Below are 22,360 nucleotides of genomic sequence, written 5' to 3'. Positions count from 1 at the left end.
TGAGAAGGTGAGTGTTAGGTTTCTTGTCTTAGATCTACATTAGGGTGTGCTTAGATAGAAAAGATGAGAGTGCTTAGATTTAGTCTTATATTCAATAACTTGGTTTAATAAAATTGAGTAGAAAAGCGTGTGTTTGACGTATTTCCAAGCATAACTCAGTGTTGCGATCTCTCTATCCCTTTCACTTGTAATAAAACTATTTTTAGTAAACAGTTAGTTAAAATCATTTGAGTAGGTATAGAAAAGTTTGATAAATATTTTTTTTATTTTATCTTAAACTTTTATAACTTGTTAGCATATTGTAGGATATGATTGTACCAATTCATATCTCTTAGCTTGGGAATGGAGAAGAAATCTTAATCACTAAATATGTGATTTGATCGCATATATTTGGGAAGATTTACATCTATCGTTTAAGGATATATATTTATGTATATATAGAGCCTTATGGCTATTGATAATAAACAAGAAAAAACCTTTTCCAAATTATGTTTTCTTGACATGGTATCAGAGCAGGTCAATCCTTGTGGATCGATTATGATGACCATCAAAGGCAAAGATGGTGATGAAGATGACGACAACGAAGACGATGGCATCGGCGTAGTGCCGCGACAGAGAACTCTTGAGCCACTCTCACTCAATTTCAATCCAATGGTGCCCCAGATCTGATAATGAAAAAAATGACAGTGGAGTCCAAGAAGATGGACATGAAGAAGGTATCGAATGAACCCAACAAACAAGAACACGACTTGAAGGAATCCAACACGACTTGAAGGAATCCTTGTGTCACACACAATTCTTGTGTTGTGACATCGACAAACCAGATTACGACAAGAAAAGTCGAGATGACTCAACAGTGGAATATAACACCGTGATAAATACCGAAACCGGGATGTGAAGATGAGGACATGATCAAGTTCAAGTTGGACATTTGCAAGTGGCATGCTCCAACTTGAGGGAGGGTGTTAGCATATTGTAGAATATGATTGTACCAATTGATATCTCTTAGCTTGGGAATCAAAGATAAATCTTAATCATTTAATATTTGATTTAATTGCACATATTTAAAAAGATTTACATCTATCGTTTAAGGATATATATTTATGTATATATAGAGCCTTATGGTTATTGATAATAAAAAAGAAAACTTTTTTTAAATTATGTTTTCTTGACATAACTTAAGCAAAACTGCAAGTTGTCTGAGTTCTTAGACCACGAGCTCGTGTTCTTACAATTTAAGCATTATCAAGATTGTGTTTTCAAATGTAGAAAACAACAAAATTAAATAGTTCTTTCTCTTTTACAAAAAAAAAAATCATAAAAAAAAAATCCACAAACTATACTATCGGGATTATAATCACATTCATGCTCATTCTAAGTCAATCTTTAGGTGTCAGGTTAATGGTAATGGAAAATAAAAGGGAATGTAACTAATAAGGGAGAGAACTGTGGAATATTTATACACCAAATTAAAAAGGTAACTAGATTAAGACCCGTGCCAGAGCACGGGGTTGAAATTTTTTAATTTATATTGTAATTTCTATATAAATTATAATTTATATTGTAATTTCATTGTGAAACCATAGTCATTTTTTTTAGGTATATGAATATGAGCGAATATGAGCGAGGTATTTTTTTTGAGAGGTGAATTGTATTATTTATATTGGCAGTTTTGAAGATTCTTCCGTGATTACAGTAACTTTCGTAGATTAAGATATTAGGAATCACGATTAATAAGGGAATATTCTGTTTATTGTTTTTGGAAATCAATTCTGTTTGTTGTTTTTGGAAATATATTCCGAAAATGAACAGTTTACATGGATTACACCTAACATACATCTTGTAGCAAATTAATATCAAATTTTTTATAACCCATTTGTAATCTACTATTAAAATTATATAGTCTTCAAATTTGAAGTTGTGTACTTCCCTTTTATTAAATAGGAGATGTGGAATAGACACATTTATATATCTTTTTCTCTAGCTCGATCACAAGGCCAAGATGTTTGGTTGGTCACTACTCACTAATAATTAATGAAGGAACATATGTGTTTTTGAGTGCAAGAACTCGATTATCAATATGTGTTAACCATATATCTAATGTCGTCTTTCTTTTTCTCTTTTATTATAAAATGGTAAGTTGATTGACGCAAACTTTACATAGGACAAGGGAATAATTGAACAATAATTTTTTTTTAAAGTATACATAATTAATTACATTTTCTCGTTATCAAATTGGTGTTTCTAATTTACGTTCCATCTTTTGCTTCCTATATTATTACTCTTATATTTTACGTTAATCTTGGTCTACTTACGAAATGGATGGCTTGTAAAGTAATAATTATTTATTTATATAAAAAAAAGTTACCACAGTTTGGTAGTAGTACCATCAGAAAAGTGAAGAAACGAAACTATGTAGATAACTTATTCATGAGCCACGCTAGTGTACTCATTATTATGAAAGGATCATATCTTCATTCATAAGACAAGGGTACAATATATATAGACTTAGTACATAGGGTTTTGACAAGTACTAATTACAAATATAGTCTTATACTACATTTCTCCTTTACACACCCCCTCAAGATGGAGGCAGAGGTTTGACTCCAATCTTGTTACCCAATATATGAAACCGTAGACGTGAGAGGGGCTTGGTTAGAGCATCAACTAACTGATCATGTGTCGAAATATAAGAAACGCGCAGTGCACCGGACTGAATATATCCACGGACAAAATGATAATCAAGAGCAATGTGCTTCATCCGAGAGTGAAACACAGGATTAGAGCACAAATACGTAGCGCCCATGTTATCACAATATATCACGGGAGCAACAGGTAAGACAATACCCAGTTCAGTAAGGAGCGAGCTAATCCACTGCAGTTCTGATGCCGCATTTGCCACGGCACGGTACTCAGCCTCCGTCGAAGATCGAGCCACACTTTTCTGTTTCTTTGAGGACCAAGAGATAGGACTACCTCCAAAGTACACAATGTATGCATTAGTCGAAATACAGTCACCTTTGTCACCGCCCAGTCTGCATCAGAAAATGCATGAACCGTTAAAGGACAATCAGAACGGAGGAAAATGACATGTGATCTTGTTCCAGCAAGATAGCACAAGACTCTCTTGGCAGCCTGCCAATGGTCATTTGTTGGGCGATGCATATATTGAGACAATCGGTTAACCGCAAACGCAATATCAGGTCTTGTAAAAGACAAGTATTGAAGACTCCCAATGACCATGCGGTATTGTTTGGGATCAGCAAGTGGTGTTCCTGAATCCAGCGTGAGCTTCTTGGTTTCAGACATGGGTGTTGCAACTGGTTTCGCCTCTTGCATATTGGTGCGAGCCAGGAGATCAGTTATATACTTCCGCTGCATCAAATGTAACCCTTGCCGTGTTCGCGTTGCTTCGATACCCAGGAAGTAACTGAGAGGACCTAGATCTTTGAGTGAAAACCGAGAAGCAATAGACTCATGAAATGGCTTGACAAGAGTCGAAGGTCCAGCAATGATTATATCATCGACATATACCAAAACGTAGAGATACTCATTGTTATGCTTGTAAGTGAATAGTGAGGCATCTGAGATTGAATTCTTGAAGCCAGCCTGAAGCAAGAAGGTGCGGAGTTCCTGATACCAGGCGCGAGGCGCTTGTTTCAGGCCATAAAGAGCCTTACGAAGGCGGCAAACATGGTCTGGTCGATCACGGTCAACAAATCCCGGTGGTTGCGAGACATATACTTCTTCAGTAAGAGTTCCCTGAAGAAATGCATTGTTGATGTCAACCTGATGGATACTCCAATTACGTTTGACCGCAACCTCAAGCACAAGCCGAACAGTAGTGGACTTTATCACGGGACTAAATGTTTAAGAATAATCCAATCCATACTGTTGATTGAATCCACGAGCCACCAGCCTTGCCTTATACCTTTCAATTGAGCCATCAGGTCTATATTTAAGAGTAAAGATCCACTTACAGGGGATTACAAGTTTCGGTGTTGTGGGTTTTTCCAAGTCCCATGTTCGATACCGCAGCTGTGCATCAATCTCCACCGCCATGGCATTCCTCCAATTTGGATCCTTAAGCGCCTGAGCCACTGTCGTTGGTATCACCGGCGCCGTCACGGCCATAAGGTTAAGTTTTTGTGTGGGTTTGGTAATTCGATTTTTGGCTCGAGTACGCATAGGGTGAAGGTTTTCTGGTGGTGGTGGTAAAGGATCTGGTACAGGTGACAGATTGGGAGATGGTGTGTGTTGTTGGGACAATGTCGTAGTCGGGGAAGATGGCGGAGAAGAGGAAGAATGCGATAGGGAAGGAGATGATGGATTTGTTATTGTTGGTGGGCTTCGTGGGTTTGGTGGTAATGGGCCTGTATTTTGAGAATTTGTTGGGCTTGATATTTGGGTGTCTGACGACGTACCAGAATCCAATTGTGGAGTAAGTGACGAGGACTGCGGCACAGGAGATGGAGGATTAGGAGGACTAACCTGTGATGGTGGTGACGAAGACAGAGGCGACGGTGGGACATTAGGGGCCACCGGAGGTGACGACGGCGGAGAGGAAGCCGTAGGGTGAGGATTCAAACACGGAGGCGACGAGGAATGAGTGAGTGGCGATGGAAGGAAACTGACGGAGGCTGTGTGTTGATGGTTGTCGTCACACTGGTCATGGGAGGTAGAAGACGGTGAGGGTGATCTGAAGGGGAAACTGTCTTCCATAAACTGAACATGTCTTGATGTATAGACACGACCAGTCGAAACCTCCAAGCACAAATACGCACTCTGCGTGAGTGAATAACCAATAAACACACACATTGTGGATCTTGCTTCAAGCTTTGTCTTGGTGTAGGGACGAAGCCATGGATAACAAACACAGCCGAACACTCTCAACTTCAAGTAGTTCGGTGATTGCTGAAATAGCTTGACATACGGAGACTCACCATGTAACACCGCTGTTGGCCGTTGAAAAAGCGTATGGCCAATATGTGTTGGGAACGGACGCATGATTGAGAAGAGCCAAACCAGTCTCAACAATGTGCCTATGCTTACGCTCAGAGAGGCCATTGTGTTCTGGTGTGTGTGGCGGTGATGTAAGATGCGAGATACCATGTTGTGCTAAGAAAGACCGCAACACAAGGAATTCTCCCCCATTATCCGAGTACAAGGTACGGATACGGCACTGAAAGCGGTTCTCCACCAATGCCTTGTAGGCGATAAAAACGTCTTTGACTTGAGACTTTTGTTTCAATGGATACAACCAGGTATATCGCGTAAAATGATCAACGATAACCAGATAGTATTTGAAGTGATCGGTAGACAAAAGGGGGGATGTCCACACATCGGTATAAAGATACTCAAGTGGTTGAGAAGAGACTATTGTGTTTGAATAAAATGGCAATTTATGGCTCTTATTGATAAAACAATCCGAACACGACAATTTTGTGTGGGAAGAATTTGAAAGTGGTAAAGAAAAATGAGAAACAATAGTCTTTAAGGTGGATAAGTTTGGATGACCAAGTCTGTAGTGCCAAGATGAGAGGTCGGTTTTTGGTGATGGAGAAGCAGCGAATGTGGAGATGGTGTTTCCAGAAACCGGCCACTCATATAACTCATTCCTAGTCCTGCCTTGGAGTAACCGGACCCCCGTGCTGAGATCCTTCACCTGAAAAGAGGCAGGAGAGAAAGCCACAGTGACTTTGTTATCATTGCATAAACGATACACCGAGATAATATTTTTGCGAACATCAGGAACATATAAAATATCTTGTAACTTAAGAGAGCGAGTTGGTGTAGGAAGTAAACCAGAACCCGTGTTGGCTATTTGGAGACCAGACCCATCCGCAAGCTTAACCTCTTCGCCGCCATTGTATGGCTGGTGAAGAGCCAAATTGTTAAGATCAGAGGTCAAGTGGTGTGTCGCACCGGTATCAAAGATCCAAGGGTCCCCATTGTTCGATGGCATTGCCGCAAAATTAGCTTGTGGCTGCCATGGTGGCATTGAGGACGTCGAGTAGCCTCCACCCGATGGTTGATAGCCGCGACCAGAGGACTATAACTGAGAACACCACCTTGCACTGTGACCATGAACACCACAGATTTGACAACGGCCCTGATAACCACGGCCATGAGAACCACGCGAGACAGACCGAGGAGTGAATTGACGTTGTTGTTGGCTGTTATGATTTGACCGAGACTGAGATTGGTTGCGGTTGTTGTTGCCTTTGTGCGAAACAAAGTTAGCCGAGGCCGGAAGAGATGATGACGAAGCAGTAAGCAGCGTCTGAATCTTCAGTTCTTGATTGATGAGCTTCTCATGAAGAACCATCAGCGACGGTGGTGTGTCACGGCCAGCAATCTGATCAACGACCTGTTTGTAATCCTCAGGAAGGCCATTAAGGATATAGTCAAGCTGATCCTCATGTGGGATGGGGCTATCGAGCAAAGCCAATTTATCAAATCGTGTCATGAAACCAAGATAGTATTCTTCAATAGATTTTGTACCTTTCTTCCATTGTTTCAGTTGTTCCCGAAGTTGAAGTATGTGACCACGACTCGGCTGAGCATATGTGGTTGTGAGAGTGGTCCAGATCTCGGCACAAGTGTTAGCCTTGGAGAGTAAAGGCTGGACCGAGAGAGAGATAGCACCAAGAAGACTGGAGAGAAGGAGTTGATCCTGTCGCTGCCAGTGCTTGTAAGCTGGATTGGCGGAAGAGACGCCATCAGTGGTGAGAGTTGCCTCCGGCGCAGCGGTGGAACCATCAAGATATCCGGCCAGATCATAGCCATTGCATAAGGCATGAACCTGGCGTTTCCACATCAGGAAATTAGTGGATGTGAGTTTGGTAACGTTAGACATATTAACGTTAACAAGGGATGTTGCATCAGCAGGAGCAACGATCTCGGAAGTAGCAGACATGGTCGGTGAAAGAGAGAATAAGAAAAAGAAAAGGAGGCGGCGACCAAAAAAAAAAAAAATTTAGGTTTTTAAACTCTTTGCTGCTCTGATACCATATTATGAAAGGATCATATCTTCATTCAGAAGACAAGGGTACAATATATATAGACTTAGTACATAGGGTTTTGACAAGTACTAATTACAAATATAGCCTTATACTACATCTCTCCTTTACACTCATCATAATTAACAACGATAACAAATCACTATAGATAATCCACAGTTTTTATTTATGGTAGATATTTAGTTTTGATGATTGCGATAGCTTCAGTTCCAGCCAGAATTTGACCTCGTCGGTTACGTTACGGTAGGAGCGACTTCATGAATATTTCTCCAAGGCTACACATTGGCATAACCTAAGAAAAAAACTAAAACCACAACTTGATAACACCAACAGAAAAGGTGAAATAGCAGGAAGGAAGTCAGTAAAAAAAAATCCAAGAAAAATAGATCAATCTGCAACCAGTTATAAAACTAGAGAGAGTTTATGGAAATCTCTTGTTCTTATTAATGATCAAACTCGAGGTTACAACATATATATAGAGTCCCGTAGGAACAAAGTACAAAACCGACTAAGACAAGGACATGGCCGAATGGGCCTTAACATATATAGCCGATGGGCCTAACTCTAATGGACCGTAACAAGAACTGATAGGTGGTCGGTCAGGTCGAGTCCACCAAGTGTTTTACAACACTCCCCCTTGGACGAGATGACCGTACCTATGCAAGGATGGGATCGCTGCAATGTGCTGAGGGGATGCTGCCTCATTAAAACCTTACATGGAAAACCCATTGGGACAAAACCTTAGTGAAGGAAAAATAGTACAGCACACATTGCTCCCCCTGTTCCAAGCATCACTCTAAGTCCTTGAGCCTCCGCATTCCAATCTGGTGCGTGAGCTTCCGGAACGTCGTTGTCGGTAATGCCTTGGTAAAGAGATCGGCTGAGTTGTCGCATGACTGAACTTGCACCACTTGAACTTCTCCGGCCTTTTGTAGTTCATGTGTGTGAAAGAACTTTGGCAGTATGTGCTTCGTCCGATCTCCCTTGATGTAACCATCCTTGAGTTGTGCGATGCAGGCTGTATTGTCTTCATAGATGACTGTCGCCTCCATGTTGTCTTCTAGACCGCTATCCGTCCGTATGTGTTGAGTCATAGACCGCAACCAAACACACTCACGGCCGGCTTCGTGTATGGCTAGGATCTCCGCGTGATTTGAGGATGTGGCTACCAAAGTCTGCTTCATGGAACGCCAATAGATCGCCGTACCGCCGTGCGTAAACACATAACCTGTTTGTGACTTACCATTGTGTGGATCGGATAGATAACCTGCATCGGCAAAACCAACTAAACCATCTTTGTTATAGTTAGTATAGTAAAGACCAAGGTTTGTCGTTCCTTGAAGGTAACGCAGAACATGTTTGATACCATTCCAGTGCCTCTTGATCAGACAAGAACTATATCTTGCTAGGAGGTTCACGGCAAAGCTGATATCTGGTCTAGTGTGACTAGCCAAGAACATTAACGCTCCTATAGCACTGAGGTAAGGCACTTCAGGTCCGAGAATTTCTTCATCGGCCTTCTTAGGAGCAAATGGATCTTTATCTACTTCCTTACTTCTCACAACCATTGGGCTAGTCAATGAGTGAGCCTGCTCCATATTAAATCTCTTGAGTACCTTTTCTGTATATGCCTTTTGGTGCACAAGGATCCCATTGTTTATGTACTCAAGCTGTAATCCCAAACAAAATCTTGTCTTGCCTAGGTCTTTCATCTCGAATTCTCTCTTACGATATTCGACTGTTTGGGCGATTTCCCCAGAGGTTCCAAGGATGTTTAAATCATCCACATAAACTGCTATTATAACAAATCCTTTGTTTGCAAACTTTCTTATGAATATACATGGACTGATTGGGTCATTCTTATATCCTTCTTTGGTCAAATAGTCACTAAGTCTATTATACCACATTCGACCACTCTGCTTCAGTCCATAAAGCGATTTGTCTAGCCTTATGCAGTATTGGTCTCGAGAACCACTCTTATTGTGTTCTATACCCTCTGGTAATCTCATATAAATTTCATTATCCAGTGGACCATACAAATATGCAGTTACAACATCCATTAACCGCAAATCTAAATTTTCTCTTACGGCCAGACTTATTAGATACCTAAAAGTCGTTGCGTCCATCACAGGGGAGTATGTCTCCTCATAATCTATGCCTGGTCTTTGAGAGAATCCTTGTGCTACAAGCCGTGCTTTGTATCTTACAATTTCATTCTTCTCATTTCTCTTTCTTACAAAGACCCACTTATGTCCAACTGGTTTAATTTCAGGTGTTGTCCTCAAGATCGGACCAAACACACTTCTCTTCCTTAAAGAGTTTAACTCCACATCAATGGCTTCTTTCCATTTAGGCCAATCTTTGCTTTGTGTACACTCTAGTATAGATGTGGGTTCTAGATCCTCATTTATTTCAAGTGCTACCTTGTATGCAAATATATCATCAATGTCGACATCCTTTCGGTTCCATTGTATTCCAGACATTATATAGTTGATTGATATCTCATTATTATCAATCCCATTTATCCCTTCAGGTTCTTGAGGTTCAGCGTCCTGAACATCACCTGGTACTATAGGGGTTTCCGCGGTAATGTCTGCTTGTTCTATAATTCCCATAGCCTCGGTCTGATTTTTACCTCTTTTACTTTTCCGAGGATTCTTATCTTTGGAACCTAGCGGTCTACCTCGTTTCAAACGTGGTTTAGACTCTGTAGCAACTTGATTATTGTGTTCCTTGTGAACATCAATACGTACTGGTGCATTGCAAGCTGGTATGTACGATTTTGTTACTCTCTTTGGGTCAGCAAAGGAATCTGGCAATTGATTAGCTAGCTGCTGTAAATGAATTATCTTCTGAACCTCAGCATCACATGCTTGAGTTCGAGGATCTTGCCAATTTAAGGATGTTTGATTCCATGTTAATTCCTTGACCAGCTTGTCAGTCTCTCCCCCTAATGTCGGGAACTCGGACTCAATGAACTGACAGTCCGCGTATCTAGCCTTAAATAAATCTCCTGTGAGTGGCTCGAGATACTTTATAATTGTGGGAGAGTCATATCCAACATATATTCCCATCCTCCTCTGAGGTCCCATCTTAGTTCTCTATGGTGGAGCAATAGGTATGTATACGGCACAACCAAATGTTTTGAGATGGGACAAGTCTGGCTCTTGACCCGATAATAGTTGGGATGGTGAATATTTGTGTTCACTAGATGGCCTGATGCGTATGAGCTCTGATGCGTGTAAGACCGCGTGTCCCCAAGCTGACATGGGAAGCTTCGATCGCATTAACAATGGTCGAGCTATCATTTGTATACGTTTAATGAAGGATTCAGCTAATCCGTTTTGTGTATGGACATGTGCCACAGGATGTTCCACACTCACCCCCATGGACATACAGTAATCATTAAACGCTTGGGATGTAAATTCACCAGCATTATCTAGACGTATAGTCTTAAGTGGAAAGTCCGGAAAATGTGCTCTTAATCGAATGATTTGAGCTAAGAGCTTAGCAAATGCTAAGTTTCTCGTGGATAACAAGCATACATGGGACCATCTGGTTGATGCATCTATCATCACCATGAAATATCTGAATGTCCCACTCGGTGGGTGTATTGGCCCACATATGTCACCTTGTATCCTTTCCAGAAAGTGTAAAGTTTCTCTTGTGACTTTTACTGGTGAAGGTCTTACAACAAGTTTCCCTTGAGCACATGCTACACAAGTTGCATTTTTAGGGAAAACTTTCCTTTCTTTAAGGTTGTGCCCTTTCGAACTCATTATTAATTTACGCATCATGTTCGAACCCGGGTGGCCAAGCCGGTCATGCCATAGAGTGAATTGTTCATTGTACATCTTGTGCTTTGCTAAGTTAGCTTCTATCATATTTATTCTAGCATGGTATAAACTAGTGTCTAGTGCAGGTATAGCTTCTAGGATCTTCTTTTGTCCATTTACATTTTCTGTAATGTATAGGAACTCTTTAGATCCTTCACCCTTGGTTTCAACATGAAAACCATTTAGTCTTATATCTTTAAAGCTCAATAAGTTTCTCTTAGAGCTGGGTGAGTATAGGGCATCACTTATCTTAATATGTGTACCCTTAGGTAACAAGATGTGAGCCTGGCCGTAGCCTTCTATCAAATTTGCTATACCAGCAATTGTATTAACATTAGCACTTTTCATTTTAAGATTTATGAAATATCTTTTGTCTCTTAGTATAGTGTGGCTGGAACCACTGTCCACCATTAATTCACTCAAGTCCTCGGCCATTTCTATAAAGAGGACAATAATTTTGGATTTTAACAAGACAATTTTTTTTTTTTTATAAAATAAAATCCATTGAAATTAAATCAAAGCAATTATCCATTACATAGGAATTAAATCATAAAAGCATAGAGATTAAACCAAAATAAAAATGAAATTCAATCAATGTCTCTTGAGGCAGTCGGAAGTCTCATGCTTGGCTCTGAATTCTACCTTGAGACTCTTCGATATGTCCCAAGGAGATGAGTAGGTGTTCGGCAATACTTAGCCCAATGGTTAGGCATACCACATCTCTCGCAAGCCGACCTTGCTTTGGACCATGGCTTAAAAGGCCTGCGGCCCTTATTCCCATGGTCACGGCCTCCCCGGCCGTAAGCATCGGTGCGGATCCATTGGTAATGTCCGCGACCACTATATCCTCTGCCACCATGGCCATGACGACCATAGTGTCTTCCTCTGTGGATTTAGTTGGCCTCATTGGGTTCTTTAGGTAAATCAACCTTGGGTGCCTCTGGGGCTGTTTTCATTTTCAGCCTTTTACCTTCTTCAGCTATTAGTAGACACGGGATGAGAGCTCCATAGGTCCTAAACCCTCTCGCACGATACACTTGCTGAAGTACCATATTGTCAGCGTGGAAAGTGGAGAAGGTCTTCTCTAGGAGTTCATTCTCGGTCACCACAGTACCACACAACCTCAGGATAGAGACAATCCTAAAAAGCTCTGAGTTATACTCATCCACGGTTTTGAAATCCTGGAACCTGAGGTTTTCCCATTCCACTCGAACCTTTGGTAGGAGCACTAAACTCTGGTGTCCGTATCTGCTTCTCAGCTCTGTCCAAAGGTCGAGTGGGTTTTCTATCGTGAGGTACTGGTTTTTAAGGCTCTCCTCAAGGTGGTGTCGTATATGGCCAAAAGCCCTATACCTTGCCGTGATTGAACACTCGTTATCCGGCTGGATGCACTCGTGCAAGCCCTTCGCTTTTAGGAGGATCTCGGTGTCCAGCTTCCATCGTAGGTAATTATCACCTGAGGCCTTTAAAGCAGGATGGACCAACTCTTTAACTTGTGCCATCTGCGTAATTGTGGACAACCGACAGTTAGCATGCGATATTTAAGATCGAACCATGCAACAAATATTCAGGTCATGCGGTATTTAAGACCGTACCATGCCTTAGGTCATGCGGTATTTGAGACCGACCATGCCATGCCTTATGTGTATTTTCGTTGGTTTAATTCCTTATGCATGCAAGACAACAAAATCAAGTGCATGCAACAATCCTAGATAGTATTTCCTTTTATCTTAAGTTTCCTTTTTAGTTTCTAGGATTTAGTAAATATTTTCGGTTTTTAAGGTTTTGGATAATTACTATAACTAATTAGGAGCTTATCCTAATCAAGTTTTAATTCCCGAAATCTTATGTTTTAATTTATGGAAATTTAACAAAAGTTTTAATTCAAGGAATTTTCAATCCTAGAACACAAGATTAATTTTCGGGTTTTAAGATTTCATGGTCGAGATTTTAGGGTTCTAGCTAGCCGAATTTATCAAGAACAATCTATGGTTCAATTTGATTTCTAACACCCTACTCGATTCCTTATGATGCATGAATGATCAGTTTTAACATCCTAGAATAGTTTAACAATTTGCATCTAGGTTCTTATGCATCACAACAAGCAATCAACCAAATTTTAATCTTATACAATTGGTTTTAATTCTCAAGGAATCTAACAACCTAAACATGATCTGTTTTTAAAGTTTTAGGTTGTAGAGATCTTAATCTATGTTGGTTGTTTACTTGTTTTTCTTTTTAAGGTTCAATAGCTTTTAAGTTCAAATTCGGATCCATAAGGTTTTAAGAAGGTTTCGGATTTTGTTACCTTCACCGTTTGGGATTCTGACTGGTATGGACCGGGAGCTAAAGACCTCGGTAATTCCTCTCTCTCTCGATCACGAACTGCTTCCGCGAACAGCTCCTTCCCGCGAACAGCTTCTTCCCGCGAACAGCTTCTCTCGATCAGCTCCTTGCGTACTCACCCCCGAAACCGCGAACCAACGAACCTCGATAGGTTTTGGTATAGAACTTGATCACGAGCTAAGGATGCTCGTGAATCAGTAAGGGATCTCTGAGACAAGAGGGTAAGTCTCGAAGAAGAAAAGATCAAAGGCGGTTTAGGGTTTTAGGGAAGAAGAGAATAGGCGGCTGCTTTAGGGTTTTAGGGTTAGGGTTTTCTCAGTTGGTCTTAGAGACTATCGTGCTGATAACGTGTTATAAAACTAGAGAGAGTTTAGGGAAATCTCTTGTTCTTATTAATGATCAAACTCGAGGTTACAACATATATATAGAGTCCCGTAAGAACAAAGTACAAAACCAACTAAGACAAGAACATGGCCGAATGGGCCTTAACATATATGGCCGATGGGCCTAACTCTAATGGACCGTAACAAGGACTGATAGGTGGTCGGTCAGGTCGAGTCCACCAAGTGTTTTACAACACAACCATATTAGTTAATTAGTTCGAGTTATATTATTTCTCTATACAAATATATTATTTCTTCATAATTCTACTTTTCTTTTGATTCTAAGCTAACTAGTTCGAGTTATATATATTAATTAACATGGTAAATGGTTGAGTTAATATGTGTAGTGAAATCAAATTAATTAAACAATAATAAATAAATAAACTGTATAGACGTAATTCCAATATTGGTAATGTTTTGTTTTTGTGTGGTTTTTGATGTTAATATTAGTCATGTTTACTAGTAAGAAGAACGTAATGATAATTAGTTCTCATCCCTAGCTATATGAAAAAAGGTTGCAACAACTTGATAGCACTATCTGTTAAAAAGTGAAGAGTCAAGAAGAAAAAAAAAAAAAGGGAATGTAATATTATAAGTACACACATTTATATATATATTTCTCTCTTTCTCTTTCGATGTTGGTTCGTCACTTTTTTTTTATCGGATGTCCCCGAAGGGACTAATGTTGGTGTCTCACTAATTAATGAAGGAGACCAATAAAATATGTTAATTCGCAAAATAATTAATAGATTACATCTTGATCCTACTTTTCTTTCTGATTCTTAATCTAGTTCTATTAACTTAATATGGGGAATTTTTGAATCAAAAAAACAAGTAGAGAAAGTAAATTAAACAATTACTAAAGCTAAATTAAGAAGATTATGCATATATTAATCACATTATCAATAGCATATATATATATATATATATATATATATATATATATATATATTTTTGGCTCACTAGCATGGGCTATAGTACCATGTTTGAAATGAAGGTCTTATATAGTAAGAATAATTTATTTATAAATAAAAAGTTACCACAACTTAAAAAAAAACGAGAAAGAAACACAAACTACCGTAAAGTCTTAAAAATTAGATAAATTATTCATTAGTACTCACACGCTAGTTTACTCATAACTAACAACGATAACAAATTAATCACGATAATAAATTATTATAGATTATACTCCCGGGTCTTTAATTATGGTGGAGATTTAGTTTTGATTATTAGGTGGGTTTTTTCGTTTTTTTTTTTTTAACTCCAAGATTGGTCGTTCAAACTGGAGGAAAAGTGTTTACAAAAGAAAAAACTGAAAATAACGATCTCGAAGACCGAGCAAGACAGTCAGCCCGGACGTTAGAACTGCGTGGAATCCTCGAAAGCGTGAAAGCAGGAAAGGAGGAACGGAGTATACTGAACTCATCGAGCAAAGTGGAAAAAGCGGGCCAATCATCGGGGGACTGCACCATCGCCAGTAATTCAGCATAATCCGTCTCAAAAACCTGGCAGTCGACGCCTGACGCTAACAAGGAAGACATCGCCCAAATCAAAGCTTGAAGCTCCGAATGAAGAGGTGAAGGACCGCGGCGCTGACTCCGTGCTCCCAAAAACAGCGTTACATCCTCACTATTACAGAACCACCAGCCTAAACCTTCCAAAGGATCTGATGTCTTCCAAGATCCATCAATCTGACATCGGGGAACAGGGGTCTGATCCTCCAAGGTAAATGGATCAGGAAAGGTCGGAACAGAGACTCTTGCTTCCTCCCAAAACAACTTATCAGTAACCGCCTGGGTCAGAACCTCACCCGGTTCTGCCTCAAAACCCTGATAAACTTTTTTATTCATATCTTTCCAGATAGACCAGACAATCCATGGTAGGTGAAAACCAATATCCGGAACAGCCGACTGGGACGACGCCCTCCAGAAAAGGAAGTCAAGATTTGAATAAATAGAAGCAAAAGGGAACCCATTAGTGCATAAATCTACCAGAGACAAATCCCAAATCTGACGCGAACGGGAACATTCAAAAAAAGCATGATTAATAGTCTCCATCGCCAAGCCACAACGCATACATAGAGGATCACACCGGACACCCCGATAAGCCAAGCGTTCCAACACAGGAAGGGTGTCGGAGGCAATCTGCCAGAAAAAGTGCTGAATCTTTGGGGGAACCTGAAGTTTCCAAACCTGAGCCATAAGAGCTGTAAACGTCGGCCCAATCTCTACCTCTTTTATTAACTCGCGGGCTAGCCGATAACCAGATTTAACCGAATATTTCCCAGATTTAGTATAATGCCAGATGAGTTTATCTGGTTTGAAAGATTTACTAATCTCCATAGATAAAACGATTGGAATATCTACTGGATCCATAAACTCCTCGAGGATTGGCATATGCCATTCCTTCGTGTATGGATTAATCAAATGATTGACCATTAGACTAGGAAGTAACTGCCGACCACGACCATTTGCGGGTCTCGGCTGAATATCTGGAATCAACGGATCCCGCCACACCGAGACGTTGCATTCCGAACCAATCGCCCACCGAGAACCATGTTCCACCAAACCTTTAGTTGAGAAGATACTCCGCCAAGCAAAACGAGGGAGAATAAGGCTTCTTTGCCTGTAGAGGATGTTTATTCCGGAAATATCTACCTAGCAAAACTCGAGCCATCAGAGACGATGGATAATGAATTAACCGCCAATATTGTTTGGCCAACATAGCATCATTGAATTGTTCCAAAGCGCGGAAGCCCAAACCACCTTCACATTTGTCCTTACATAACCTATCCCACGCGACCCAGTGCAAACCTCGTGCCTTATCATTAGACTTCCACCAAAATTTTGAGATAGCACTCGTTAAACGAGACGTTAACTCCGTTGGTAACTTGTAACAAGACATGACATGGGTTGGAAGAGCAAGAGCTACCGACTTAATCATAACCTCTTTCCCCCCTTTGATAAAGTCTTAGCAGACCAACCATTCACACGATCATCCAACCGATCACTAACGTAACGGAAAGCCTTTGTTTTTGAGCCCTAGAGGTCCTCTGGAATACCCAAATACGAACCCATACCACCCTCACTAGATATACCCATTACAGCTTTTAAATTAGTCCTTACTACAGGGGGAACTTTTTTGCCAAACATGATGGAAGATTTCTCCAAATTAACCTCCTGCCCCGATGCTCGCCCATAATCTCCTATAATATCCATCACCGTGCTACATTCAGCAGGGTCAGCCTTACAGAAGAACAAGCTATCATCAGCAAACAACAAGTGTGAAATGGTAGGACTATCCCGAGCTATCTTGATACCAGAAATCCTATGCTCTCTTTCAGCCTTTTTAATATTGGCAATTAAGACCTCCGTACACAAAATAAACAGATAAGGAGATAAAGGATCTCCCTGACGTAGACCCCTCTGGGGTTTGATATAACCTCTGGGATGACCATTTAGGAGGACTTGATACGAGACGGAAGAGACACACCACATAATCCAAGAAATCCATTTTCTATCGAAACCTAGCTTAACCATTACCGCTTCCAAAAAATCCCACTCAACACGGTCATATGCCTTACTCATATCCGTCTTAAAAGTCAAAAACTCTGATTTACATCGTGGGTTAGTATTTAAGCCATGAAACATTTCCTGAGCCACCAGAATATTATCGGTAATTAAACGTCCAGAAACGAAGGCCGATTGGGTTTCAGAAACAAGGGCTGGAAGAAACCGCTTGAGTCGGAAACAGAGGACCTTAGAGATAATCTTATAACACACATTACAGAGACTAATTGGCCTAAACTCCGTCATCCGTTGAACCCGCTCCTTCTTAGGTATGAGACAAATATTTGTTTCGTTTAACCGAGGATCAAACCGGGCAGTACGGAAAAATTCCTTCACCAAGGCTACCAAATCTCCTTTAATAGTGGGCCAGAATCGTTGGAAAAACAATGCCGTCATCCCATCAGGACCTGGTGTCTTCTCGGGATGCATAGCAAACAAAGCCTTGCGAACCTCTGATTCTGTGATCTCCCTGATTAAACTCTTGTTCATTGAATCTGTGATCAAAGAAGGTACCTCCTCAAGCATCTGTGGAACACCCTGCACCTCCGACCGTTTAAAGAGATCCACAAAATACTGCGATGCAATATCCTCCATACCCGAATCTGATTCGGTCCAGATATCATCAGGTCCATATAATCCAGTAATTCTATTCCTCACCCTCCGCTGTTTCGTGTAAGCATGAAAATATTTTGTATTTTTGTCGCCAACTCGTAACCAGAATTTCCTGCTTTTTCCCTGTTTCGTTTTTTTTTTTTTGTTTGAAATGATGAATCGAATTATGTGGACCTACTCACTCTCTTTACTCTTTACTCGGTCTAATCTAAACTAAAACGTTTCGGTAAATCTATCAGTGTTTTTTAGAAAGTTTGGCAACTTTTCTTGTAGTTAGTTTTTTTGTGCAATTATATATTAAGTTAAATTTCTATTGAACCATCAATCAACAATGAATATATTTACTTGTAACAAAACTGTTTACTAACAAAACTGTTTTTAGTAAACAGCTAGTTAAAATCATATGAAAAGGTATAAGAAAGTTTATTAAACATTTTTTTATTTTATCTTAAATTTTTATAACTTAAGCAAAACTGCAAGTTCTCTGAGTTCTTAGACCACGAGCTCGTGTTCTGACAATTCAAGCGTGACCAAGATTGTGGGTTTTCAAATATCGAAAACAACAAAATTAAATAGTTCTTTACTTCTTTCTCTTTTACAAAAAATCCAAAAAAAAAAATCCACAAACTATACTTTCGGGATTATAATCATATTCATGTTCATCTAAGTTGATCTTTAGGTACGGTGTCAGGTTAATGGTAATGGAAAATAAAAGGGAATGTAATAAGGGAGATGTGGAATATTTATACACCAAATTTAAAAGGTAATGTGGAATACACACATTTATATATCTTTCTCTCTAGCTCGATCACAAGGCCAAGATGTTTGGTTGGTCACAACTCACTAATAATTAATGAAGGAACATATGTGTTTTTCTCTTTTATTATAAAATGGTAAGTTGATTGACGCAAACTTTACATAGGACATGGGAATAATTGAACAATATTTTTTTATAAATAGTATACATAATTAATCACATTTTCTCGTTATCAAATTGGTGTTTCTAATTTACGTTACATCTTTTGCTTCTTACTATGCATATATTTATCATTATATATACGTTAATCTTTGGTTTACTAACTCAATGGATGGCTTGTAAAGTAATAATTATTTATTTATATAAAAAAAGTTACCACAGTGTGGTAGTAGTACCATCAGAAAAAGTGAAGAAACGAAACTATGTAGATAACTTATTCATGAGTCACGCTAGTGTACTCATCATAATTAACAACGATAACAAACGACGATAACAAATCACTATAGATAATGCACGGTCTTTATTTATGGTAGATATATAGTTTTGATGATTGCGATAGCTTCAGTTCCAACCAGAATTTGACCTCATTGGTTACGTTACGGTAGGAGCGACTTCATGACCATTTCTCCAAGGCTACACATTGGCATAACCCAAGAAACTTAGAGAAAATATGTTCAAAAAAAAAATGGTATATATATATATGTAAAGCTATATGATATTTATATTTTATACCTTGAGTATGGTACGAGTAAGACTTCTCCAAAGCCAGCTTCTTTAAGGGACACAACAACTTCTTCATCACTGGTGTAAGGAAGTCTACGCTCGACTGCGACACCTACAATCACAAAGAGTTAGCATTGTCTCGTGCTCATTATGAAAAGCGGAAAATAAAAACTTAGATTGACCTGTTGCATGCGCAGTGGCGGATCTAGAAAATAATTTTATCCGGGGCAATAATATTAAATTATTTTTTTATTATTTTTTAAATAAAATTATATCAGTTAAAACATTTGATTAGTTTTGTTAAGTTAAGATAAGTAATAATATTTTGTTTTATTTATAGAATATGGGCTTGTTAATATAGAGAATATAAACAAAATTAAGTTTTTGTATTGTATTTGTATGATATTTTAGTATTATACACAACACAAAACGTGTATCTAAGAAGAAAATAGGGTAATGGGGGCAACAAAAAATATTTTAGCAGGGGCATACTTAAAAATTCATGTAAAATAACATTAACCTTAAAATTTTTACCCGTGGCAAGTGCCCCGGTTCACCGTAACGTACGTCCGCCCTTGTGCATGCGTAAGTAAGATTGACTGCGATGCAACACGAGCTGAAGCCCCAACTGTAGATTCTATACTGCTTTTTATGCTCCTGCAAGGTTGTGTAATTAGTCTTTCAATGTTCAATGGGATATTACAACGTAACCTTAATTAATTTTAAGAAATCATCAATAATAGAGATAAGTGATTATATAATAGTAAAAGGTTATACCCCACAATAGAAAGCCACCCATCGATTCCAACAACAACTCGGGGGGGATTTATAGGATATTGTCCAAGAGCACAATTTTTTGCAAAGTGGAGAGCTACTACTGCACCCATGCCACAACCTCCTACTCCTTTTATGACTAAAACAGAAAATTTTGTGATGCATATTACATAGCATGTTAGATGTGTAAGAAAAAGTAGCCTAATATATTCATATTTTTTTCAATCTAGAAAATAAATGTATAGTATATATTTTATGTCGATAATATTAAAATATATATATATATATATATATATATATATATACGTGCAGAGAAACCATTCCCTTTATTTTTTGAAGAAAAATATTAAATAAGACCAAAAGATTAATAAGGCCAGATTACCATTTGGTGGTTCACCCGATAAAAGAGAAGCAACAAGGAAGGCTGCGTTATCTAATGTCTCTTGATCGTCTTTTTTGATATTAGATCCAAAGTCGTACGCTGATTCAACATAGAGCATTAGACGCATTAATTTCTAGTAATATATAATTTAAAGACATCATATTAGCCAAGTTAATGTATCTCACATGTGTTTTTGTAAACGATCGGTGGACATTTCCAGTTGACCTGTATCTCAAAATAGTTATTCATGCTGTTAACAAAATCAATAGAGCTATTATAAGTGGGTTTCACCATGGTTACTTACATTTTTAAGACCCAAAGTTCTCGCAAACTTAACTGAGCTGCAAACAGAATATAAACAAAATACGATAAGCGATAATGAAGTTTCTATGAATTATTTATACAAAACACATAATACTATATATGTTCATGTAAGACGAAAATTTATTTTCTTCAAAACACGGATTAGAAGTACTGAAACATATGTAACAATGCAGAACACCATGTGATATAAAGATTACTCAGAAAAATGATCATCCTTATCATGCAGCCAGACTATAGTGGCCTTATGCTCTCCTTGAGGTGAAATAGAAGAACTAAAGTTTGCTACGTCTGCTTCATCTCTCCAACCTCCTGCTGCCAAGATTTTACCATTAAAGTAATATTATTATCCAAACTGTTGTGAAACACTTAGTGGACTCACTAGACCGGCCCGTATCTTATCCATGGAGTCTCGGTCCATTGGCTATACTCCGTCCATACAGCTTCGGCCCATTAGCCGAAGCCTTACTCGGCCATACTCTCTTATGTCGGTTTAGGCTTTAGCCTTTGTACTCTACTATATATACTTGTAACCTCGAGCATAATCAATAAGAATCACAAGAGCTTTATCCCTAAACTCTCTATTCATAACACGTTATCAGCACGATAGCCTCTAACCCTAAACCCTAAGGCAGCTGCCGATTTCTCCTTCTTCCCTAAAACCCTAAACCGCCTCTTGTTCTTCATCTTCTTCGAGATTCTCTCTTGATCTCGAAGTTCTTTCTGTTGATACACGAGCATCCTTAGCTCGTGATCGAGTTTTCTCAAAACCCTATCGAGGTTTGTGGTTACTTGGTTCGGGGGTGAGTTCGCGCGCAAGGAGTTGTTCGCGGGAAGCAGTTCGAGTTCGCGGGAAGCTGTTCGAGGTTCGAGGTTCGTGAGATATCTGAGGTCTTTAGCTCCCAGATCATATCCGGTCAGAATCCTAAGGTGTTAAGGTAAACAATATCGAACCCTCTCAAAACCCTATGACCGAATTTGAACCTTAAAACTATCGGACCATTAAGACATCCAAGTATACAATCTAACAAACTTTAAATTCCTAAATCCTAAAACTTAAAATCGGATTGTTAGGATTGTTAGATTGATTGATAATTGCACCAAACTTTGTCAAGCTTAAAATCGGATTGATTGTTTAATGTTGCTTGAATTGCTTTGTTGCATAAGAACCTAGAATTAAAATTGTTAGGATCATAAGATAGGATTTGATCTAACTGTTCTAGGAGATTTAAAACTTGGATTGTTCATGCATATAGAATTCGAAATTCGCATAAGATGTTTAATCGGCTGCATGAATTAGTTGTGATCTAGGATTGAATCCGATCAAGAGAAAATTTTGTTAAATTTCCATAATGATTAAAAGCATATATTTTCGGAATTAAAACATTAGGATAAGTTCCTAAATAATTTAGCAATTATCCAAAGTATTAAGATACTAAATCCTAGACTAAATAGGAAACTTAAGAAAAAGGAAATCCTATCTAAAATTGTTGCATGCCTAGACTATTTGCTTTTGTTGTCTTGCATGCATGAATTTAAACCAAAAACCAAATATGGCAAGGCATGGTTCGATCTTAAATATCGCATGGCCTAAGGCATGGTTCGATCTCAAATATCGCATGTCGTATTGCCTAA

The 22,360-nt window shown here is 39.0% G+C and overlaps 3 protein-coding genes across 3 annotated transcripts; all 3 read right to left on the bottom strand.

Annotated features, from left to right (window-relative positions):
- Positions 1 to 11,751: 11,751 nt before the first annotated feature.
- Positions 11,752 to 12,360, bottom strand: LOC147924847 (uncharacterized). The gene has a single exon (XM_087496989.1). It carries the CDS (start codon positions 12,358 to 12,360, stop codon positions 11,752 to 11,754), a length of 609 nt encoding a protein of 202 aa, XP_087353115.1.
- Positions 12,361 to 14,864: 2,504 nt separating this feature from the next.
- Positions 14,865 to 17,750, bottom strand: LOC104759979 (uncharacterized). The gene is made up of 3 exons (XM_010482840.2): positions 16,661 to 17,750; positions 16,245 to 16,544; positions 14,865 to 16,156 (listed from the first exon to the last, which is right to left on the bottom strand). Exons 1-3 carry the CDS (start codon positions 17,748 to 17,750, stop codon positions 14,865 to 14,867), a joined length of 2,682 nt encoding a protein of 893 aa, XP_010481142.2.
- A 1,295-nt stretch (positions 17,751 to 19,045) lies between these two features.
- On the bottom strand, positions 19,046 to 21,466 carry LOC104759978 (uncharacterized). The gene is made up of 9 exons (XM_087496987.1): positions 21,337 to 21,466; positions 20,926 to 21,040; positions 20,709 to 20,745; positions 20,590 to 20,629; positions 20,405 to 20,503; positions 20,026 to 20,161; positions 19,816 to 19,905; positions 19,258 to 19,341; positions 19,046 to 19,136 (listed from the first exon to the last, which is right to left on the bottom strand). Exons 1-9 carry the CDS (start codon positions 21,464 to 21,466, stop codon positions 19,046 to 19,048), a joined length of 822 nt encoding a protein of 273 aa, XP_087353113.1.
- Between the last annotated feature and the right edge of the window lie 894 nt (positions 21,467 to 22,360).

This window comes from Camelina sativa, chromosome 17, assembly GCF_030686135.1.
Source record: "Camelina sativa cultivar CO46 ecotype springtype chromosome 17, ASM3068613v1".
Taxonomy (NCBI): Eukaryota; Viridiplantae; Streptophyta; class Magnoliopsida; order Brassicales; family Brassicaceae; genus Camelina; species Camelina sativa.
The sequence above is the reverse complement of the archived record's forward strand: the minus strand, read 5'-3'. Positions and strand labels throughout refer to the sequence as shown.